Source organism: Rhinolophus hipposideros (genome assembly GCF_964194185.1).
Source record: "Rhinolophus hipposideros genome assembly, chromosome: 17".
Taxonomy (NCBI): domain Eukaryota; kingdom Metazoa; phylum Chordata; class Mammalia; order Chiroptera; family Rhinolophidae; genus Rhinolophus; species Rhinolophus hipposideros.
Window position 1 is genome coordinate 10,530,556 of NC_138063.1, and position 22,641 is coordinate 10,553,196.

The 22,641-nt window shown below is 42.0% G+C and overlaps 1 protein-coding gene across 2 annotated transcripts in view; it reads right to left on the reverse strand.

The window, feature by feature from the left end:
• Positions 1–1,808: 1,808 nt before the first annotated feature.
• ZCCHC2 (zinc finger CCHC-type containing 2) overlaps positions 1,809–22,641 on the reverse strand; it is a 52,804-nt gene continuing 31,971 nt past the window's right edge. The window contains exons 7-15 of one of the 2 annotated variants that reach the window (XM_081078102.1): positions 21,403–21,486; positions 19,906–19,963; positions 17,535–17,670; positions 16,206–16,270; positions 15,722–15,816; positions 12,922–13,050; positions 8,120–9,604; positions 7,126–7,198; positions 1,809–2,043 (exon numbers count right to left, since the gene is read on the reverse strand). In XM_081078102.1, coding sequence (XP_080934228.1) covers positions 7,131–7,198; positions 8,120–9,604; positions 12,922–13,050; positions 15,722–15,816; positions 16,206–16,270; positions 17,535–17,670; positions 19,906–19,963; positions 21,403–21,486 — 2,120 coding nt within the window. In that variant the 3' untranslated portion in view covers positions 1,809–2,043; positions 7,126–7,130. Of the gene's footprint in view, positions 2,044–5,146; positions 7,199–8,119; positions 9,605–12,921; positions 13,051–15,721; positions 15,817–16,205; positions 16,271–17,534; positions 17,671–19,905; positions 19,964–21,402; positions 21,487–22,641 lie in introns of those variants that run through there. The other variant, XM_081078101.1, reaches the window with a different exon arrangement.

Below are 22,641 nucleotides of genomic sequence, written 5' to 3' on the forward strand. Positions count from 1 at the left end.
GGCGGCGGCGGCAGGACCTGCTCGGAGCACGTGGTCCGGGAGCCCACGGACGGGCGCGCTGCACGCTGCCCCCTAGTGACGCGCGGGCCGCGGGCCGCCTCTCCTCTCGGCCTGTCCCCCGGGCCTGGAAAACACTTGCGCCTCTCGCCAACATAGGGGGACAGGTGGGGTCTGTGTTCTTCCGGACGACACCCCATAAGGACTTCAAATCAGGTAAACCAAAAACAAGTGGAAAGGTAAAGACCGGGAAAGCCTTGAGAAATCATTAAAAGGGAAAAGCTTCGAGTCCCAGAATTCTGAGATCACTGACATGGATTTCTACCACCCTTCCCGACCCAGCACTCCGCTTTTGGGTAGAAAGACACAGGCTGCAGGGTCACCTGTTCACCATGGCCCAGCTCAAGGCAGAGCCTGACGCCGGTGTAGGGCACCCTGAACCCCCACACTGACGTGCCTGTTAAGTCCTGTGACAGGTAAGAGAAGCAGGGCAGCCCAGAACAGTGGTTCAGAGCAGTGGATTCCAATCCCAGCCACTGAACTGCTCTGCATCCTTGGGACACTTACTTCGCCTTTGTGCCTCAATTTCCCCAACTGTAAAATGCGGGCAGAGTACCTACCTCACAGGGTTGTTGTGAGGCTGAAGTGAGCTAATAGTGCCTGGCCTCTCATGGGCATCAAAGGTGTCAGTTACCATTATGAATTCACTGAGCACCTACTATGTGTCAGATGTCGAGTGCCTCATGTATTTTGCAAAATTTTAACTCCTGTAACCATGCTACAAAATGAACGTGAGCCCCATTTATAAATAAGCCTGAGAAAAGTCATGTGTCCTGCGGGTGGGTGCTGGGAACAGCCCTGTTCGGTGTCACCTCTTGTACTACTTCACGTGATTAATGCACAGCCGAGTCGCCATGTTCCAAACAGAAGCCCAGCCTGACGTGTCAGCCAGGAAGAGCGACGACGCAACCTGCTGGCATTCTTAGCATCCAGAAGGGCTTCTGGTGTGGGGGTGGCGACCACTACTCCTGCCTGAAGGTGACTTTGCTGCCGTCATTCTTGGCCTCTGGAGTGGCTCTGAGTGGTGGTGGCTGGTAGAGGGTGAGCTTGGGACAATCAAAGGTCAGAGCTTTAAAAATGTAAGCAGTTAGGTTTTTTGTGCTTGTGCTGCTACTTTTATTTCTTAAGTCTTAAAATGAATGGAATATTCACTTACAGCACGATTTATCAAGATCCCTCTGCAGTCAAAGGTCAATGTTCCAGCAGAGGGACCTGTGCATGTTTAAACCTTGGATGGAGGTGAGAGCTGCTGCTCCCTGAACGTATCTGAGACAGGCAAGTGCTTAAAGCTGAGTTCTACAAGCCCTGAGGGTCTCATCTGGAAACTTCCCTTCATCCCATGTCTTTACTTCCTTCAACACGGACACAGAGCACCTTTCTGACCGACTAGGACCCAGTCCAGTCCTGTCTCAGGAATCAGAGGCCACATGGTTGATCAGACCCTGGGTCCCTATCATTGCACACGGGTTTCAAGGTCACTGCCCTCGGTTCTACAGAGAAGCCCTGGAGGGGCAGGACGCCGTGCAGGAGGTAAGCACCAGTCTGAAGTTGGGGCCTGGCCTTCATCATCGGTGTGTCTGTGGCACTTAACCCAGCTGATGCCTGAATTCCTAATCTGTAAAATAAGGAGAAGGAAGATCCCATATGTGCTGACCAATGAGCACAGAGGAAAGTGCAAAGGGAACTGTCAGGTACCAGTGATGCGTGTGAGATGTTTATAACAGATTTGGATTGCCATGGCTCAAAGAAGAGACTGTTCAAATTACTTTTATGGCCAGCTGCCTGCATTCTGGAAGATTCTGGGCACAGGCTTACAATCTCAAATGTTTTCTGTCTTAAGTTCAACTTTCTCTAAATTAGGTTAGAGGTCAGTAATATCAGCTTGCGTGCATTGTCCTCGTTTCCCACGAGGTGGCGCTGCTCCCAATTCGCAAAGTCTTTTGGCGAGAGGCCTGCGGAGACCTTTTACGGCGGATCAAGTTGTTGCTGCAAGAGGAAAAGAAAAACAATGAAGCACAGGGCCCCCCACCTCGCCCCACCCCTGCCTCCAAATTTCAAGTAGCAAAACAAGATCTTGGGATTAAGAGCGCTGGTGACTAAGTCCTGCGGTCACTGCCAGAAGAGGTGTGGTTGCAGGAAGAAAGGGTCTTTGATGCCCCCACTCTATGTGCCCCTTTCCAGAGCAGGACAGAGGAAGCCTAAAGCCCCAGTGCTTCCCAGATGGGCAGCCACTTGCATACACAACGTTCAGGCAATGCGTCCTCAGGCTCCAGGCCAGAGGGCTCACATTTTTCAGAGGGCTGATGTGACACTGACCTTAAAAGAATCCAAATCGTGCAGCCAATGTGTGAAACGGCGTATCTGGGAGAGGACAGTGCTGCCCTCTGCACAAGTTCATGTGAAGGGTCCAGGGCCTCCTGTCTGAGTCCATCTGCCTCTCAACCCTGGGACCCCAGAGCCCTTCATTCTCATAACAGCTGGTACCCTCCCCCAAGAGAAGGAAGGTTCAGAGACGCAATGACCACGTTTGAAGGTCGAGCACCCCCTCTCCTCCCTCACTTCATCACCCGCCCCTCAGCTGTTTCTCTGAAAATAAATGGGCCCTTTCTGTGGGGTGGGCAGGGTGGGGAAGCCAGCATTTGTTCTTATTTGAGATGAAATGACGGCAGGGTTATGGCGCCGACCTACTGTCACAGCTTGCCTCCATTTGGTTGCACTGCCTCAACCTTAACATGCTTTTGTAACCAGTATGTAGAATTGAAAAAAAAGGTGTCTTCCAAACTCATATGGACGATGCTGACAAGGGCTAGACGCTACCTGTTAAAAACAAAAAGAAAAAAAGAGATTATTTTACACAGTAATGTCATCTTTTTGGGAACCATCTCAGAAAAAGTTGATTTTCAGCACTAGCATAAAAAATTGAATGTGGGCTTGCCTTGTAATCCATATTTTACTTGGTACTGAATAATTGTGAGTGTGGGACGCAGCCCATGGATAGACAGCCCCCCGTTACCATTAACTGGGAAGCTCTCCAACTAGATTTAACTTTTGAGGACCAGGGATACTTGGGTCTTTTATCAGTGGATAGAGATGAAAGAACTAACCTTAATATCACGGAGAACGTCTGGCAGGTTCCTTCCCACCCAGAGAAGCACACTTTCCCTTCCCCAAGTTCCTTGTCTCTTAAAAGTGTCACAACTCTCCTGTCCATCAAAACTGAATTCAACCCACGTTTGAGTGCCTTCCTGGTGCTGTTTCATTCATTATGTTGGACCTTTCCCACATGATTTCATTTAATCCTCATAGCCATAATTTAAAATAATCTCGTATCTAGGGAAAATAAAGCTCAGAGGCCCAAGTTCCTTGTACTGGTCTCTTCTTTCCCTGCTTCCTTTCCCGCTGCCTCTCTCTGGCCAGTCTCTGAACTTCCAGGCTTTCTTTAAGCTCAACGATCCAATGGTTTCCTTAAAAACTGTCAACATGTGTTGCCTCGATTTCAAACTTGGTATCTTCCAATTTTTCATTCAGCCAACTCCAAAATCTCCAGCCTGACTCTATTCTATTGAACCATAAATCTTGTAACTTTCAAAATGTTCCCTCTACTACAAGTGCCTTTGTGTCCACCTCCCACCTTCCAACTACACAACTGTCACTTCCAGTCTGTGCCTTTCTTTACACACGTTGCCTACTATAGTGATAGTGCATTCCCTTCTGCAACACTGGGACCTCCCAAACCTGCCCGTACCCTGAGGCTCTTCTCCACAGCCACCTCCTCCTTGAAGCCTTCCACAAACACCACCAGCCTACTCTTTGCTCTCCCTTGCCAACCCTCCAAGGCACTAACACTGTTTCATTTCCATAGAGTCAGGATTTGGCCTGAAGGCCTTGTACACTGCTGGTGTGGGTGTAAACCTCTCAGAAAGCAAAGTGGCACATCTTGGAAAACTAACATGTCCTACAACCCAGCACTTGCTGGATTTGTATCCTAAAGAACTCACACGTGAACCAGCGGGCTAGTACAAGATGCTCCTGTTTATAATAGCAAACAACACACCCAAATGCCTGCTGACAAAATGGATAAACTGTGTGTGTGTATTTATAGTTACATATTCCCCTCCCCTCATTTAGAAAATGACTAAAGTGCAGGAAAGCAGTATCTGGAGCAGAAAACCAGCTGCATTGAGACAGTCACAGAAGACAGGTCCAGGATACCCTGTCTATAAAACTCCAGGATATGCGGGGGAAGAGGATGGAAAGTGTGAGAACAAAATTTAGAGTAGTGGTTACCATGGGGTAGTGGGGAAAGGAGGGAGATGGGATGGGTAGGTACACAGGTAGGGAAACTGGAGGCGTGCACGTTCGCTGGCTAAGGGGGAAAGCCAGTGCACCCTAAACCATCAGGGATTCTGTGCCCATTGGGTACAGCAGGGACACTCGTTCGATGGCTCCAGACAATCGTTCAGTGCCCTGAGAGCTGGAGCTCTTCTGAGTTGTTGTGTGGGACATGGGGCGACAACCCGAGGGCCTGGGCTGAGCGACAAGATGTCACTCATCACCAGAGGACATAACTTATCTATGGATACTTGGAAATCGCCTGCCCCTCAGCTCTTACCAATGACTGAATGCGTAAAAAGTGACTTGAGCCTGGATTAGAGAAGACAGAACCAATGAAATAAAGATATTCAATACCGTACCGAGAGGGTTGCCTGGCAAACAAAATCATGTCAATAAACTTAAGGAAGTAGATTAGGTCCTCTACACTTTTGGTAAGAAGGAGCCTAAACCAGAAGCACAGCCCTAGGGTGACAAGGGCTTTGGTCGGGCCACTGCGGGAGCCTCTGGCACAACGTGTGGTCAGTGAGCACAGAAACTGCAGTCTCTTCTTTCAGTCACACAGGCAACCTGCAGAGTCAGGCTGTGGGGGGACAGGGGGGAGGGAACTGAAGGATGTCAGATGGTCAAGACTTTGGGATTCACTGCCCATATTACAGGGAAATAGTAGGCTGAGTCTTCAAAAAGAAAAAAAAAAATTACGATGTAGAATGTCCTCCTTTCACTTTTACAAAATTTGCAATAAAGCACAATTCTTCAGCTGTTTTTCATTTTTTTATTGCTGTTAATTCAAGAAAAAAAGATTGCATAAAATCCAATCTGTTCTAGAAATATAAGTGGCCTTTCCAGTACATAACATTTCAAATATCAAAGTATATGGTAAACATACAAATAAGGAGAAGGTAACATACCTCCTATGTACAGTACAGTATTTTAAATCATAAAATAAGCTCCATAAAGTACAACTGGCAAGTGACTCACAATGCAGTCCGTATGTGGCTTATCAAAACTCACTTGAACTCAACTGCAGCTTAACAATTAATTTAATAATGTGGTCCAAAAATACCAGATCAAATAAAATATATTTAATCAAAATAATTTCCTTTGCTCGAACTTTTTTCTTTTTAAATTAAAGCTTTCATCTACCCCTTTACACCCACCCTTCTCCCTTCCCCTTTAACCCCCACCCCTGAAAGTTTCAAAATGTACATTGGTGCTATAAATATAAATGCTACCTATGAAGCATTAAATGAAGCTTCTTTTTTTTTCAAGTTTTTCCTCTTGTCTAGTGATCTGTGACGCTTCTGAACCAAGACCAAATATTGAAGTTCCCTGCTGTAAACCAACGCCACGGCGCCCACAGAAGTCTGTCACCTCGGCTCTGCTCTGAACAGGAAGGGACCCGAGCCTGGCCCTCACACGAGGACTGCTCAGTGGGCTCTGCTCGCGGCTGTGGAACGCAGCAGTCCAAAAAAGTCACCCCGTCTTCCAGGCAACCTCAGTGCACTTTAGGAAATCAAAAATTACCTGGAAGCAATTTAGTACATAGATTGGCTTTCAAAAAACCTTTGTTTAAAAAAACAGCAGCATTATTCAACTTAGTGCCGTGACACTGACACGATTAACTCCGGTCCCCCACACTCAGAGTCCAGTCTTTCACATTATAACCAAGCACAGTGGTGAACTGTTAGGAAAGGGACACTGCCACGAGAGACAGGTTAGGGAACAATTACCTGACTTGTGTAGAAATGCAGAGCTCCTGTTCGGATTGCAATAAACCACACACATTTTAAACACAAGGTAACACTGTAACAGTTGATGTAGGGAAAGAAGAAATGTTACTTAAGTCCTGTCTCTTAGCAGGACACAGGTAGACTACAGCTGGCTGTCAGCGGTCATTACAAACACACACAGGAGAGCAACATTCACACTACTTTGTTCACTTTATGTGTCTCTGTGAAGCAACAGGCTGAAAAAGTATGATGAAGTAAAAAAGTTTCTTTTTGTAAGAAAAAGCTCTCTGTCCACACATTTTTTTCAGTTTCATATGGATTTACTTCTTCCTCTCTCTTCCACTTACTTTCATTTTTATTTGCACAATAAGCACTGCATATATGTGTTGGCGTGATGCTGTTCATTACATGTATACACACTATTTGGGGAATCTCACTTCTCCCTTAACATTAAGGGGAACATTTTACCCTCTGTTTATACACAGAGCAGTTGACAAGTGTGGGCCAATGCACCACCCAAGACTCCTGAGTTGGTGACTAGAAAGAGGCGGGGTGGTGGGGAAAAGTGTAGTTTAGGGTGAAAGTGAGAAAAGCTGGGGAAGAAGCAAAGTATCTGTTTTTCAAAACCACATGACTGTCACCAGTGTTGTAAAAAAGGTCAAATACACAGTTTTAAAGATTCAGTAAACATTGCACACAGCAAGTATTCAGTGTAAAAAAAAAAAAAAGCACGTATCCACATTTTCCTTTTGATAGTTTTGTTTGGATGTTTACATTACACATATCATACAGACAAGCCTGTTGTTGAACCAGGAGACCAGAGGCTCAAAAGCACTGAATTCTGTTTTTGTTTTGGACATTGGTACAAGACAAATGAAAAACCCCAAGTGCATAGAAATCCAGGAAATGTACAGACGAAGAAACAAACAAAATACCTTTCCTTTCCTCCCCTCCACGCCCCACCATGACTCCCCACACTTCAGTGTTAGGTAGCAAGCTTTACTTGTTTCAGTCTGCAGAGTCCAACGTGTCATTAGGAGGGGGGAGGGGAGGTGCGTATCTCAGTCTGTAAGTGCCTAAAACGGGAAAGACAGAACTGCTAAGTCACTGCTTACAAGGCAATGCACCACACACCACTGCAACATACCACAGGCGCATGCTGGGCAGGAGGCATTTTCTGCACTACCACAACTCCGAACTGACAAAGAAAATCCCTTTTCAGAAGTAATATGAAGTTTGTGCTTTAAGTTCAACCTAAAGCCGTCAAACTCAAGCTTCCTTTAAAAATGCCCAGTATATACTCCCAATTCAAGCCTTTTTTTTTCTGGGTGAGATTTGGCAAAGTGACAAAAGCCACAAACAAGTGAAGGAGGAAGGTTTGAGCTCTACCTGGGATTTTGGTTATCTTACTCATACTTATGTAAGAACATTTTCTTGTTTCTAGTGGTAATATTAAACGTGGTTCAAATTCCCTTACTCCCAAACCAGTACTTAAAGTATTTTGTTCCTTCAAATGCAGTAGCATTTTATAAAAAACCAGCTGCTGGGAAGGAAGAGCAGCACAGGGACATGCTGAGGGCAGCTGCTTACGCACAGATATAATAAATAGCAACGCAAAATCTTACATGTCACATGACTACAGTAACTTCCTACTTTTTCAATATTTAAAAATTTTGTTTACTTTATGAAACAGGACTGTAGCTTAAAAGAAAAAGTGCTACAAGCAAGAGGTCTGACATTCTATAATGCAAATTCCCATTATAGTCCTTAAAAAGTGCCTTTATGGTTTAGTCCTTACGTGGAAACGGAATTCCTTTGCACCTGGCTTGTGCGGTGTGACCTGGGTCTACACTAGGTTTGCGGTCAGCATTTTAGGATTTGCCACTGAAAGCACAACAGCTGTAAACACACACACAACAGCTCCTTCCGCTACCACGGGATCCCCGTGCCCCGCGGGCACACTCAGAAACAAGTCCTCGGGGAGCTGTCGGGATTACCTGGCTGACTGGCCTCCATGGACGACTGCTTACACTCCTGTGCGTAGTGCCCGCTGACTCCACAGTTGTAACACGAGACATTTCCGTTCTTCTTGGGCCCTGAACCGCTTGTGTTGGCAACTACACTGGGTGCCGGATACGTCGGGTAGTATCTCCCAAATCCTGCCACCTGCTGCATGCCATAGCTGGCCTGGGTCCCGATGACGGGGTCATGCACCAGTCCATTTGCATATGGGGTCTGAGGCAGAAAGAAAGGAAGTTGGTTTCCGTTGCTCTGATGTGCTTGGTTGAGGTAGCTGCCATTGCAGATGGATTGCAGAGGGAAGATGGGGACGCGGTACACTGGTCCAGGCATCGGGTTGGGATAATAGTAACTACTGAGCTGGAGGCTCCCACTGGTTCCACAGCTGCACCTTCGCCCACAAGAACCACAGGGCCCCGAGCCCAGCTGCTGCGGCGGCAGTAGCGTGCCATTAGCGTTCATGTTCCCCACGGCGCTGATGTAGGACGTGCTGTCGCTCTGTGCGGTGCTATGTGTCAGCGCGGGGCTCGGGCTGGGGGCAGGGCCTGGCGTGTGCGTAGGAACCGCGGGGCCCGACTGGGCCTGGCCGCTGCCTGCGCCCGCGGTCTGCGTGGACGTGGCTGCCGTGCTCAGCACACTGGAATTCTGGCTGGGCAGCACAGCGGCAGCCAGCGGAGAGCCTGGCAAGCTGTAGGACGCTGGTGGCTGTGCAGCGGACAGGCCAGCTGCTGGGAGAACGACCTTCACACTGGGAGGCTGGGGGGCTGTCCCTGCACTCCCCTCCATCTGAGGCACCATTGGACCGAGTCCTACCACTTGGGAAGCAGATTTGGAGATGGGCTCCGTGGCAGCACCAGGAGGTCCTGGAAAACTACCTGGGTTATGAACTGGCAGAAAGGCCGCGCTTGGTGATCCGAGGCTCAAGCTCCCCACTGGCTGCTGCGAGAGGTTAACGGTGCAGCTCTCAGAAGATCCCTGCGGCGGCGGCAACTTCAGCCTCTGAATTGTTAGGTGCAAAGCAGACGTCCCACTGTGCGGCAGGAACGTGGACGGGAGAGGTAAAGGGGAGGCCAGGAGCTCCAGGTGTTTTTCTGCTTCTGCAGTAGAGGCTGCTGGCCCCAGCACCGCAGCAGGGGCTGAACTGGCAGACTCCCTGATGGCAGAGAGAGCGACAGGACTCGGAACGAGCATGCCTATCGTTTTGCCGTCAGCAGATTTGCGTGGGGGAACGATGACGTCAGCCTTCTGAGCACCGCTGTGCATGAAACAGTGTAAAGTCGGCATAAAGGAAATACGCTGATACTGGGGTGAGTTTAAGGGATCCTCTAAAAGGCTTCCGTTGTCGTTTCCTAATGAAGCGATTTCAACGGGTGGCTTGACAGTGACAGTCTGGTTGACAGAACCATAACTTGTAAACCTGGTGGCTGATGGATTTCCAGAATCCTCAGAATTGCTGTCTGTGTCTAAGGGAAACAAATACAAAGAGATGCTATTAACACAAATGTTAACTCCCATCTCTCTTGCTTCTCAGAAATAAAGTTTAAGTACATCTAACATGAACCGTGAAGTTTGGAACTGCAGTAAATGTGTCCCTTCAACTTCCTAACTGCCAAGCTGACCTTCTTGTAACTTGGCTTTCTATGGACTTTATTTAAGATATATAAAGATGCCGGAAAAGGCAAAACTATGAGACAATCAAAAAAATCAGAGTTGCCAGCGATGGAGGGTGGAGGAGAGATGAATGGGTTAAGCACAGGGAGTGTCAGGCAGTGAAAATACTGTGTTTGCCATCAGCGAGGGACACCTGTCATTTACACAGCTGTCCAAAGCCACTGGAAGTCCACCCCCTGAGTGAGCTCGCAGGTAAGCTCTGCATTGTGGGCGATCACGAGGTATCAGTGTAGGTTCGCCCTTGGTAAAACATGTACCATCCCAGTGACGATGCTGAGAATGTGGGGCCCTGTGCAGGAGGACCAGGGGGTACAGGGGAAATCACTGCACTTTCCTCTCAATTTTATTGTAAACCTAAAACTGCTCTAAAAAGTAAAGTTTTAATAAAAAAGAAAATCTACAGAGAGAGAAGCAATAAAAGATTGATTGGAGACTGAATGAAGCACATTATAAAATATAGATATATTTAATATCCTGTTATTACTGAGAAAAGGAGCAGGTATTTTTAACCTTACTCAGGTGATTCACTTGATTTATATTCTGTACTGCCAAACCCAAGGTCTTCCTAATTGTCTCATATAAATGATACAACTTAAAGAAGCTCAATCAAGACAGTATTTAACGCAAATATCTAGAGGTAGGGAATGGAAGAGATTTTTTTCTTTTTTGAGAATGGAATAAATGTTCATCCTTTTAAATATTTCAGTGGGAGAAAGAAAATTTAAAGCTACTATTACAGTCATAACAAATGTGCTAGAACACAAGAATGGAAGACACGAGAGCACTGCTACTTCTCCAAGGGTGAAACAGTCCAGTGGTGGATACAAAATTATACTGCACTTGTTCTTACTACTGCTTCACTCTCACGTTTGTATATCGAAATAACTTCAATTCAGACTTCTCCTGGATTTCCTGACTTTTGGTATAAAGTAGGCAAAAGATAAAATCTAAATCATGATGTTTAAATATCATAAACCAGATATTGCAATAATATGTAGAGACCATGCAATTAATGTAGTGCTTATTTTAACAGTTTTCTGCTCATAAATATAAGAGAATGTCAATAGTATCATTAATTCAACTATTATAATGTACATTAGACATAAGAAATTCAATTTATGAGTAAATGGTTCTCACATAAACGCCCCTTAATAACTGAGGTGTTTACTGCTAACCTTTGCAAAAAAAAAAAAGAAAAGAAAATGAACAACTTATTTAAAGCATTATTTCTATTATCTGTACCATCACTATGAGTAGAGTTCAAGATAAACATTTAAGTCCAAAAAAAGGTATAGCATTTCAATTAAATTTCTATACGAACTGGGCTTTCTTTAAATCTTAAGTCATAGCAAACGGCCTCATTATTTTCCCAAATGATTTCTAAGCATTGTAAGGACTCATCTAGCTACTTAGAAATAAGTCTCGTTCTTGTTTGTGTTGACTTTGAAAAGTATTAAATCTCAAAACAAAACCCCACTACAACCAACAACAAGAAGCCACGTTTTTCAAAGCCACCTTTTCACGTACTCAAAATTCTAATAATGATCAAAGCTTTTTATCGCAGTGGATATTTTCCCCCCTACTCGGCTCTGGAGAAGTCTCAATGCGTCATTTACAGAGGGCTCATTTAGCCCCTGACAACTGAGCCCATCCTCCACACAGGCGCACCGACGCACCCTACGCAAGGAACCCCAGTGTATAGATGTAGTCTTAACAGCCCTGACAGAGGCTCAGTCTGCACTGCCAGCTTCAGAGCCACAGGATTATCTGTGCGTCTGACACAAGGACGCAAACCCTGTGAAATGAAACACACGGAAAGCTTCTCAGCTCTGGATAAGGCATCAAGACTCTCACTGAGCCTTCGTAAGAGCTCTCACAGGTCACTTTCACTGTTTTCTTTCAGGAGGAAACTGCCCGTCAGAAGTGCGGAGCTCTGCTGACTGGAAGAATGGGTGTAGTGTCATTGCACGCTACATGTGGTATGCCTTGAAAATAACTGCAAAGTAAAGAGTGGCTTTAACTGCATGTACGTTCCTAAGACATGACCTGATGCTATAACACAGAAGCTAGGGTCTCAGCTGTGGACTGCCCAGGAAGAGGCCACACGTGGCTGAAATGCCGTGGTCTAAGGATCTCTACAGGTCTTTAGGTGGCCCAAGAGAAATCATTTACTACTGCCCACCAGCATGGGTGCACCTTACAACCAACATGTTACCAATCAGATGTCGTCGTCCTGTGTAAAGAATGACATCCTCATTCAACATACATTTTTGAGATCTCACCTGTAGAATAGCAGAGTAAGAACCTCTGATACTACTCCATTCCTCCTTAAAAGCAACAAGAATCCAGGCAAAAACTGTCGAAATCAAATTTTTCAGAACTCTGGTAATTAACTACAGGATTGTAGTAGTCTGAGGAGTATTGATTCAAGAAAAACAGCTAAGTATCTTACGAATAGTGAGCACAGGGCATTTCACCTTGCCTAATTCTCACCTTCTCCAGCTCTGAAGCAGCTTTGTAAACTAACTGCGCAGCACCTCCAGTAGCTATGAAAATCAGCAGCCCAGCAGCCTGGAAGCAGCTTGGGTCCAGCTCTCTAAAGCCTGCCGCCTACCCCCCCCCCTCCCCCCCGGCACTGTCACGATTTGCCTGTGTGGCAGCTTGAGCTCACCCTGGGTTAACAGGTCTTTATCCACAGGGCATTTGTTGCAATGAGTCAGCAGCAACTGTTTAACACCTTGGCTGCCTGAGGCAGCATTACCTGTTGGGGCTAACAAGAGGCTGAACAAAAAACTTAAAAGGAAAAACTGGAGAATGGCATGTCCACAGGGAGCTTTGAAAAGCTTCCATACATTCCTGAAAATCTAGAAGGCTACACTATCTCTACTTTTTCTTATGGCTGCCTTCTACTTAATTTCACATACAGTGAAATAAGTTTTTAAAAAATCAATAATGCTGGACTTGCTAAGTCAATAGTCTACATGACACCTTTTATGCCAATTAAATTTAAAATCAATAATGACATAAGAACATAAAATTACTTATGTTTGATTTTAAGAGACAGCACACATTTCCCTCCACCACCCTATGTCTCTTCCAAAGGACATACCTCTGTCTTTTTCTTCTTCACTTTCAAAACTCTCTCTTCCATCATGCCGTGGGCTAGACGGAGAACTGTAACTCTCTGAAGATGTTTCTCCATATGTGTCGTGTCCAGATCCAATGTCCAAATTCGCATCTAAAAATAACAATTCTATTGTTTAAAAAATGATGTTAAGTAGTTAATTTGTGAATTGAACCATTATAAACTAGTGACAGCTGTAATTTACTTTTTTCCCATTTTCCTATAATCACCTAAAAAGCTGGTCCTTGACTTAGGTAAAATTTCATTATTAAATCACAATTTGATTGAAAATATTTGATAAATACATTCTTAAAACAAAGGCAGAGGAATAAGTCAATCTCATTGACTTTTCAAAACCTGAGTTAAGGTTCTTTGTAGAATCAGTCCAGTAACAGCATGTTGAGCCACTTCCTAAGTCTGGCTATTTTAACAACTCAGAACTTGTTGGAAATTCATTCTTTCAATTCCTATAGAAGTGACTGCCCAAAATGCCTATCCAGTTAAAACGACTATGCCTGAGTACTCGAGAAGAGTGAAATCCCATCTAGTGGGCTGCGTGGCTCCTTCAGTTCTGTCAGAAGCCAGGTGACACCGAGGTGTGGTTAGGGCGAAGTAGGAACCTGTTATGATCATTGGCCATGTGTTCCGAGCACAGAGGAGAGAGCACTGGTAGAACTAGTGTCAGACATTCCTGCATTGGCTCGTAGGGTATCATCCTATGTACTTCTGCAAACCCAGTAGCTAACAAAGTTTCTGCCTTGCAGCCAGCACTCAACTTCCTTTGTGTATATATTTTAAAGATAAATTAATAAATAAGAGGGATTTTTCTTAATTTGTAGTCAGCAAGGGGCAATCGGTTAGCTCAGTTGGTTAGAGTGCGGTGCTCTTAACAACAAGGTTGCTGGTTTGATCCCCACATGGGCCTCTGTGATCTGTGCCCTCCACAACTAGATTGAAACAACTACTTGACTTGGAGCTGATGGGTTCTGGAAAAACACACTTAAATAAATAAAAAGTTTAAAAACAAAACAAAACAAAAACCATTGAAGTCAGCAAACATCTGAGCTATATTTGATATCAATGACACCAGTTGTACAAAGCATATTTCATTTATAATCATGCCCTATATGTGTAAACATATATGAATCAGTGACATATGTAGAGGATAAAATAGAATAAGATTTACTTAATCAAAAATCCTGAGGTTGTACTTTTATAATATTTGAAAATAAAGAGAGAGGATTTTGAGCTTGAGATGTTATTAAGAAGTTCTTAATTAACCTTTATAGTGCACAGCGCATGTTTTCTGCTACTTAGAATGGTGAAAAGGAACTACATTATTGAACACCTATATACTCGGTAGTAGATAAATACTTTCATATGTTAATCACATTTAATTCTTAGCATCTGGTTGAGTTAGGTATTATTCCTGTTTCACAAACGAGACAACTAAGCCCTCAGGGAGGCCACACATTTAAGCAATTGGTGGAGCATAAGATTCAAACACATATCTGACATCAAAGTCCACGGACTTCTCTAAAACTATGAAGCTAAAAAGGAAAGAACAAACTTCTTTGGTGAGCAGTAATTCCCAAATTATGTGCGAGACCGGAGACAGAGTGATCATGTGAGAGGGGGGTGTATATGTATTTGACAGACATGTCAACTGGAGAATGACCAGATTTAGTACATGCTTTACAATATGTGGTGGCAGAAAATGAACTAGAAGGAGGTAAGAACAGAGACAGGGAGACCTGGCAGAAGCTATTTCCAATCATCCACTGACAAAAACCTTTTTGCCTTACTTTAGCTTTTCCCCCCTTTTAGCTGCCATCACCACAGGAAACCTCAAAGAGCTAAGTGTTACAATACACTCATAAACAATATGGCTTTTTTCCCCCCGTGTCATTTTCCCCCCAAAGACACCTCAGTTATTTTCATTCTGAGTTGGCCTGATGACTTGAGTCAAAATTAACCATGTTTCCTTTATAAATATTCAATCTCTATACAAATACCAAGTGTAAAAATACACCCTTAAAAACATATCCTGGTTATTTATGTTGCATCAGAACTGAATGTACTAACATTTGAATAAAATCTAAATTTTAAAAATCCTTATTTGTGAGATCAACACGTGTTGTGCCCAAGTGAACAAAGCATTCCCTAGAGGTCTGTGGGCTTTTATACTTTTTTAATCTTTATCATTAATAGTAGAGGTCAACATAACACAGAAAAGCTATCAATGAACCCACAAAAGGGACATCTCTCAGTTAAATGAATACAAAACCTTTCACAGAAAAGTAAAGGGACCTTAAAAAAATGGTGAAAAAAGGAAACCACACAAATCTAGTACCACAAAAATCTGAGAGTTTGAATTCCCCTAAAGCCCCATAAAACTCCACAGAAGACAGTCATTAAAACATGAAGAAGTCAACAACTTTCCAGAAGAATTGGTCCAGGCTTCCCGAGGCTGGAGAAGATCTCCCAGGTCCTCTAGACCTCCCCTTTGGAGGAGGCATTGGCTTGAGAAGGAAACAAGTGAGGAGATTGCTGGTACCAGAGGAAGGCAAATGTGGGTCAGTATAACCGTAGCAAAGGGAATGCTTACCTCCATCATTGAATCGTATTTCCTAGAATTGTTTAATTCAGAAGTTGCTGTTCATATCCATGCAGGATAAAACAATAATATCAGGATCTGACACAATAGTTCAATACCTACTATAATAGATATCATGCTAAATATATTTAGGTGATGGGTATGTGAAAGAAAAACAAATGTTCTTACCTTTCACAGAAACACCCTGGGCACGCTGAGGAGTGGAGAGTCTAATACCATTTATCCTACTATTCAATCTATTGTCAGTTTTCTTAATTTTCTCCCTAAACCAAAAGTACACAAGTTACCAACATTTTTTATAAGGTTCTCTAGGGAATACATTAAGTGCACTAGTATTACTAAAATTCCCCTCAAAAATTTATTATTAAAAAAAATTTTAGTTAGGTATAATCTAAAAGCAAGATTTAGTGTACAGTTCTGAGAGTTGTGCCTCTCCAAACTGAATATAATATTTGACAGTAGCTTTATTTTTATCACCTGCATATATTATTTTGAACTAAAAAAGTAAAGCACAGAAATAAAAATATAAAGAAAACTAATGGAAAAATACTACTTATACTACATAAACTAAACAAGCACATAATCAAATGCAGATGTTGCCTTTCTCCCCCGACCCCAATTTGTATTACTGGATGCATCAAATTGAACCTACTTTTCTATTTGTGGCTTTCCTTTCTTCTTATTTATTGAAGATAAGCTTCGTTTTTCAGTTGAATGCTAGTGAAAATAAAAAGGAAATTAAACAGACTAATGCTAAACCATACTCATGGAAGTGTCCTATTATTCTAATATCAGATATTAAAATAATACAGGCTCAGTTGTATATTCTAATACATTTTGATTTTCAACCTATTTTTGAAGATACCTACCTGAACCACTAAAATTTTTATATTCCCTGACAATATAAATCATGAAAAATTTATCTACTTTGTAATTTGCCTCTTTTTTTTTTTTTTTTTTTGGGAAATGGTGAAAGAGAAGTTTATTAGAAGAGAGTACACTCCAGAGAATTAGGAGCGGGCCGAGCACAAAGGGAAGTGGCTTGAGAGGCTGCGGCTCAAAGGCACAAAGGCCTGCAATTTGCTTTTATTATAAATAGGACCTGTATTCTTTCTTCTGACCACAAAATAAAACACAATCAAATAACTGGTATTTACTGCAGTTTTACCAGTATTCTTTTAAAGTTCAGGTTGGTAAAACTGCAATACACAATTTTGTCAACTCTAAGAAGAAAAGGTGCAGTCACTGAAGTGGAGGGAGAAAAAGTATAAACAATGGACTTTGAAAATAAGCCATTAAGTAAGTATCGCTAAGATAACATTCAATTTCTCAAAATATGCTTCAATGCTTTAGAGTCCATAAAAATACATTCCAGTAAAGGTTAATGTTTGGATCTGAGTGTTGGCCAGAAATAAAAATCAGGTTGAGAAATCCATTTCCTAGGGAGAAGGCGGTTCTTTCATAGCCGTACCAGTAGGCATTCGCCCTGTACTAGTGGTGCCAAATTACCTAAACACATGTGAGAACACTCTGTTTTCTGATTACACCAACGCCTAAGACAGCAAGTATGTCCTAATTATATTCAGAAGTGTCAGTAAATTGGCCCAATTATTAATGAGGGAAGGTCAGTTCCAAAATTCACATCACCCGTAACAATGTAGTGAGTGAAATATGAATAATTCTTTCCAAAGCAAAAATCTGGCATAACAATTTGATGTATCCCTAGTTAGAATAAATACATTAGGCATCACATTAAAATGTACTAATTTTTTGAGTAATAAAAGCAAATCTATATATACTTTTTCAGGTTTAAGAAGAGCTTAGGTAATATAAACCAATTAAGTTTAAAGTCTCACACTTAACCATTCCTTCAGTTCTTACCAGATACACTATCTGACATAATATGCTTACAGAACTCATTGCTCACCGAGTAGCAATGCTTTACAATGTGACATGAAGATAAGACAAAACCCCTAAATACCTGGTCCACTAAGGCCCCACAGTGCTCCGGGCGCTGCACGGTGGGGCAGCTCGGCTTCCTCCAATCCACGATTCCATTCTGTTCAGAATACTGCATGGTGAGCCCATCCAACGGAGGGCAACTCGTACCAACAGTGCTGTCAAAAGCCAAGTTTACACAAGTATGAAAATCTGGTCTCAATAATCTAACCTACTATATACCATGTCATGAAGAAGCTACAGTAACCCTTTCTTCAGTGTGTTTTTACAGACTGCCCAGTGACAGCTCTCAGGAAAACACAAGTATACCATGAGCCTAAATCAGTACACAGCTATCTTATCTAGTTAACAATTAGTACCTTTTTCTAAAAAGATTGCTAACCAATGCACATTCTGTCTTTATATTCCATGCAATGATCATCCTGCACCACTTACAGCTGGGTTGTAATTATAACCCCAATCTTGAGAGAACGGCTGACTAAGCACTGTGTACATCTAAGGCATGTGAAGATACAGGATAATGTGACTGAAGAAACAGACAACAGAAGCAGATTCAAAGGGAATCCAGAGAATGAAGTTATTGTACATAATTTTAAAATAATAGTGTTTAATATGGTCAATGACTACAAGAAGATTGAGAATTTTAGAAAAATACCAAAAAAATATTTAAAAAACACACCAATTTAAGTTCTAGAACTGTAAAATAAACTGAAATTAAGAATTCAATGAATAGAAACAGATGAAAAAAATCAGTGAAGAGGAAATTTGGTCAGAAGAAAACACGAGGACTGAGGAAAAATGCAAAGCAGCAGACTCATGAAGCAGAATTCATTCAAAGAAAGCTACAAATATACCGTAGGAAAACTGCTGAAAACCAGACAATGAGAAAATCTTAAAAAGAAATAGGAGTTAGAAAAAAAATCACATTAACTTCCAAAGAATTATAAGATTAAAAGAACGGATGCCAGCTGTCTTAAGATTGAGTTCCCCTTAAAAGCAGAACCTGGGATGACATTTGATTTGGGAGGTGAACCCAGGAAGCAGAAGCAAGAAGTGGGGAGAATGAAATAGGAGGGGTAAAAAACCCCACGTGAGGGTCCATCACTGAGGGTGCCACCATAAGTAACAGACGCTCAAACTGGTTGGGATCTCCCGGAATTATCTACCTGAAGGACAGGAAGCTGGAGTTCCCCCATCAGTTGAGGAGCGACTCTGGGCAAATTAACTTGTACAAGCAGGCCCCATAAAATCAGCAAGGGCCCTGGGGCAGAAGGTGGAAAGTCTCATGGCATGTGCTTGCCACAAGCCGTCACATTTCTGCTGCAAATCACACCAAGTCACATACAGAGCTGGGCTGAGAGGATATGATGCAAGGGACCAAAGGCATTAGACTAGAAGACAGTGACACTACAGGCAGACCTAGGAGATGTTTTGTGTTCGGTTCCAGACCAACCACAGCAATAAAGCGAATAACACAATAAAGTGAGTCACACAAACTTTTTGGTTTCCCAGTGCATCTAAAAGTTAGGGTTACCATAGGCTATGAAGTATGTAATAATACTATTATGCCTTAAAAAACAATGAACGTAACTTAATTTAAAAATACTTTCTTGCTAAAAAATGCTAACTACCATCTGAGCCTTTAGCACGTCATAATCTTTTTGCTGGTGGAGGGTCTTACCTTTAATTTGTTAAAAAAAACAAACAAAAACATAACATCTACAAAGTGCAATAAAGGGAAGAGCAACAAAACAAAGTATGCCTGTATAGTTTCAAAGAACAGAAAATAACTGCCAACCTGGAATCCTATATTCAGCAAAAAGTCTTTAAAAAACGCAGACAAAATAAATATTGTTTTCAGATAAAAACAAAGTGAACTCGTCACTGGCAGATGTGACTACAGGAAATACTCAAGTGTTCTTCAGTTGGATGGAAAAACGATCAGAGATGGATGTCCAGACACACAGGAAGGAAGGAAGAACAACAGAACGATCAGTTGTAAATTAATAAAAAAAAGTTTCATGAGGTTTAAAATACAGAGAGACTTAAAATAATAACAGCGTAACTTGTAAGTTGGGAGGAGGTAAGTAAAATTACAGTGAAGGTTCTCACTTGGGAAGTGGTACGAGCACAATTAAGATCACACCTTGGTAAGTCAAAGATGTACAATGTAATCTCTAGGGTGACCACCAGAAAAATAAAAAAGCAATGCCTAACTACCAAGGCAAACAGAAGAGAAAAACATAATAAATAAGCCACCCAAAAGCAAGAAAAGGAAACAGAAAATATAGGACAAATAACAACCAAATAGTAAAATGGTAGAAATTAAAGTAAATGTGACACTGATTTAAAAATGCACAAAGACATTCATGTTTTAGAAATTAGATACTTACTTCACAATGGGACTTTTCCCGGTATGTTTCTTGTGGATTATGGTGTGCTGTAACACATCTACAATACAGAAAAAAAAAAACAATTTATAACACTAAATGCTGCTGCAAAAATCCAAAAGGATGATGCAACTCATTTATGTGCCCATAACAGTGTCCACAGACTGTATGGAGCGTTTTTCACAGAAAACTCCTTCAAGAAACAATTTTTCAAAGGACACAAATGATCGAATTTTCTTCAACAGCCTCTCAAATGTGTTCCACCTAATAGCAAATCAATTTTGTCCAAAACTACGAAAGTTTACTACAAGTATGCCACTGCAATACTAAAACATTCAGTTTCAGGCTCTTTTTTTTTTTTTTCAGGCTCTTTTTTTAACCATTAAAAATATAAAGTGCCTCAAATATTAAAAAAAAAAAGATATCTTGTAATATAACAAACACCCATATACCCACCTCCCAGATAGCTGTCTGTCTCTTTTTATTAACTATCACAAAGGCAAGTGAAGGCCTTCCTCCATTCAACTCCCTCCTCTACAGAGATTAACTAGTTGAAATATTCCAGTGCATTTTTATTTTAACGACCCATATTTGCATTCACAAACATACAGTGGTATTGCATGTTTGAATACACTATTGATATCATTTTAATTGCCACCTAGTATGAATATGCTACAATTTACTTATAACTTCATTAACATTTAAAGCACTGGGGTAATGTACATGTCTTTGCTATTGTACACAATGGCCCCCCGGGCACGTGACAACAGTTGTAGTTGTGCCAATTTATACTCCCATCGGCAGTAGATGAGAGTTCCCATTACTTCATATCTTTGATAATGTCAGACTGAAAATGTTTTGCCAATCTGATGAGTGTGAAATGATGTTTTTAATTTGTATTTTCCAGACTACTGGTGAGGTTGAACACTGTTTAATGGCTATTCAAGTTTCTTCTTCTATGAATTGCCTATCTTTTACAAATATTGCCAATTGGACTGATTTTCTCATTGAGTTTTAGAAGCATCTTTCCCCATAACCTGGATGTAGTCTTTATTTGTAAATATCCTGCAAATGTCTTCTAGCTTTCTGGTTTGTCGGCACATGTTAAACTGTGATTTAGATTAGAAAGAGCTCCACTATGGTCATGCTCCGCCTTGCCAAGAAAGCCTTCTTGTCCCAGATTATTAACATTTAAAAGCTGAAGTTTTGTATTTTACACATACATTAAGTTTATATGTTACATATAATTTGTCCCTCGAAATTTTTGTGCATGATGTAAGGTGTGATTAATTATATAATTCTTTTTGCGGTTGGAAAGCCAGCCAACTCCATTTATTGAGTAGTCCATTCTTTCCCCACTTATTTGTAACGATGCCACCTGTCATAGTCTAAGTTCCAACACGTCTGTTTCTCGTCTCCTTAATCTGTTCTAATGGTCTGTTTGCCTATCTCTGTGCCCATTCCTGACAAAATGACTTATTCCAGGGAACCAACATTTACCTTCTTCTTGACTTGAAGCTTCTGAGCTGTCTTCCTTTAAGTGTTCTAGTATCTTGGAAGTCTTCAGAGAGGATTGCAAGTTACCTGAAGGAAGTATTGAATACTATTAACTTTTTAGGAAAATTATAATAGAGACAAAGAAAACAAATATAATACTTATTTTTCTTCCAAGGATGATGAGAGAGGAGAATTAGTGGCAAAGAGAACACTTCTACTAGATAGGACCTTAAGACAGCAAGAAGACATAGCACGAAACACTGGGCCGGGAGTGGAGGCCCTGGTTCATATAGCCAGCTCTCCCGCCAAAAAAAACACAGGGCTGGAGCAAGTTGCTTCACATCTGTCAGGCCCCATCATGGAGATGGATTGGATTAGTGCTTCTCAAACATCGGTAGTATTGTAAGGCTTTTAAAATTTTCTAATTTGTTGTGGACTGCTACTTTTATAAACTATAACAATAATGCCGTGGTAATGTCAAACTGCTACAAATGACTCGGTGTCCACACAGCTTCTGCTCTTCTGTTACAGACCAGGGAGGGACAAGTAAGCTGTGGACCAGCACTGACCGTGGAATACACTGTAGCACTGGCTTATTTCTCCCTTAAAATTCAGACCAGTGGCATTCCAGTGGTCCACATTTTCTGTCATTTAGGAGTTGAACATTTGTCTTCTCAGTTGTCAGGATATGGAATGTTGCTCCCTATCCCGGATTGGGGGGTGAAGGGGGAAGAGAGGGGACCACGGAGGAGAAGGTGGAGCTGTCATTTTTCGAAAGAGTTTAAGTGCAAATGAACATTAACAACGTGTTCTTTGGTGAAATAGCATGGCTGTCCTGACCAGATTTCCCATCATCTCAAAACGTGTACTTTTAATACATAACTATAATTTCACAACAATTTGATATCTTAAAATCTACCAGCCTCTTTAGCATTCATTGCTCATGTAATTTAAATACTGCCAAGCTCTCAAGCTGAGTTTTCTGTAATTTATATATGTACCACTCACTTGAGTGAGTTTTCCTGGGCAGTCTATTAACATCTGAATTAAAAGTTTAACTTTGTGTTCCAATGTCTTTTTAGAACTAAATAGATACTATTTGTAGGTACTCAATACAAAGTACTTACACGCTGGTTTAAGCAGAAAGCACTGATTGTTAAATCTGTACAGCTCTAGAATGATCAGGATTCTTTTGAAAAAGCTATTGCCACTATTCAGCTGTAAATTTAACGATGGAGTTGT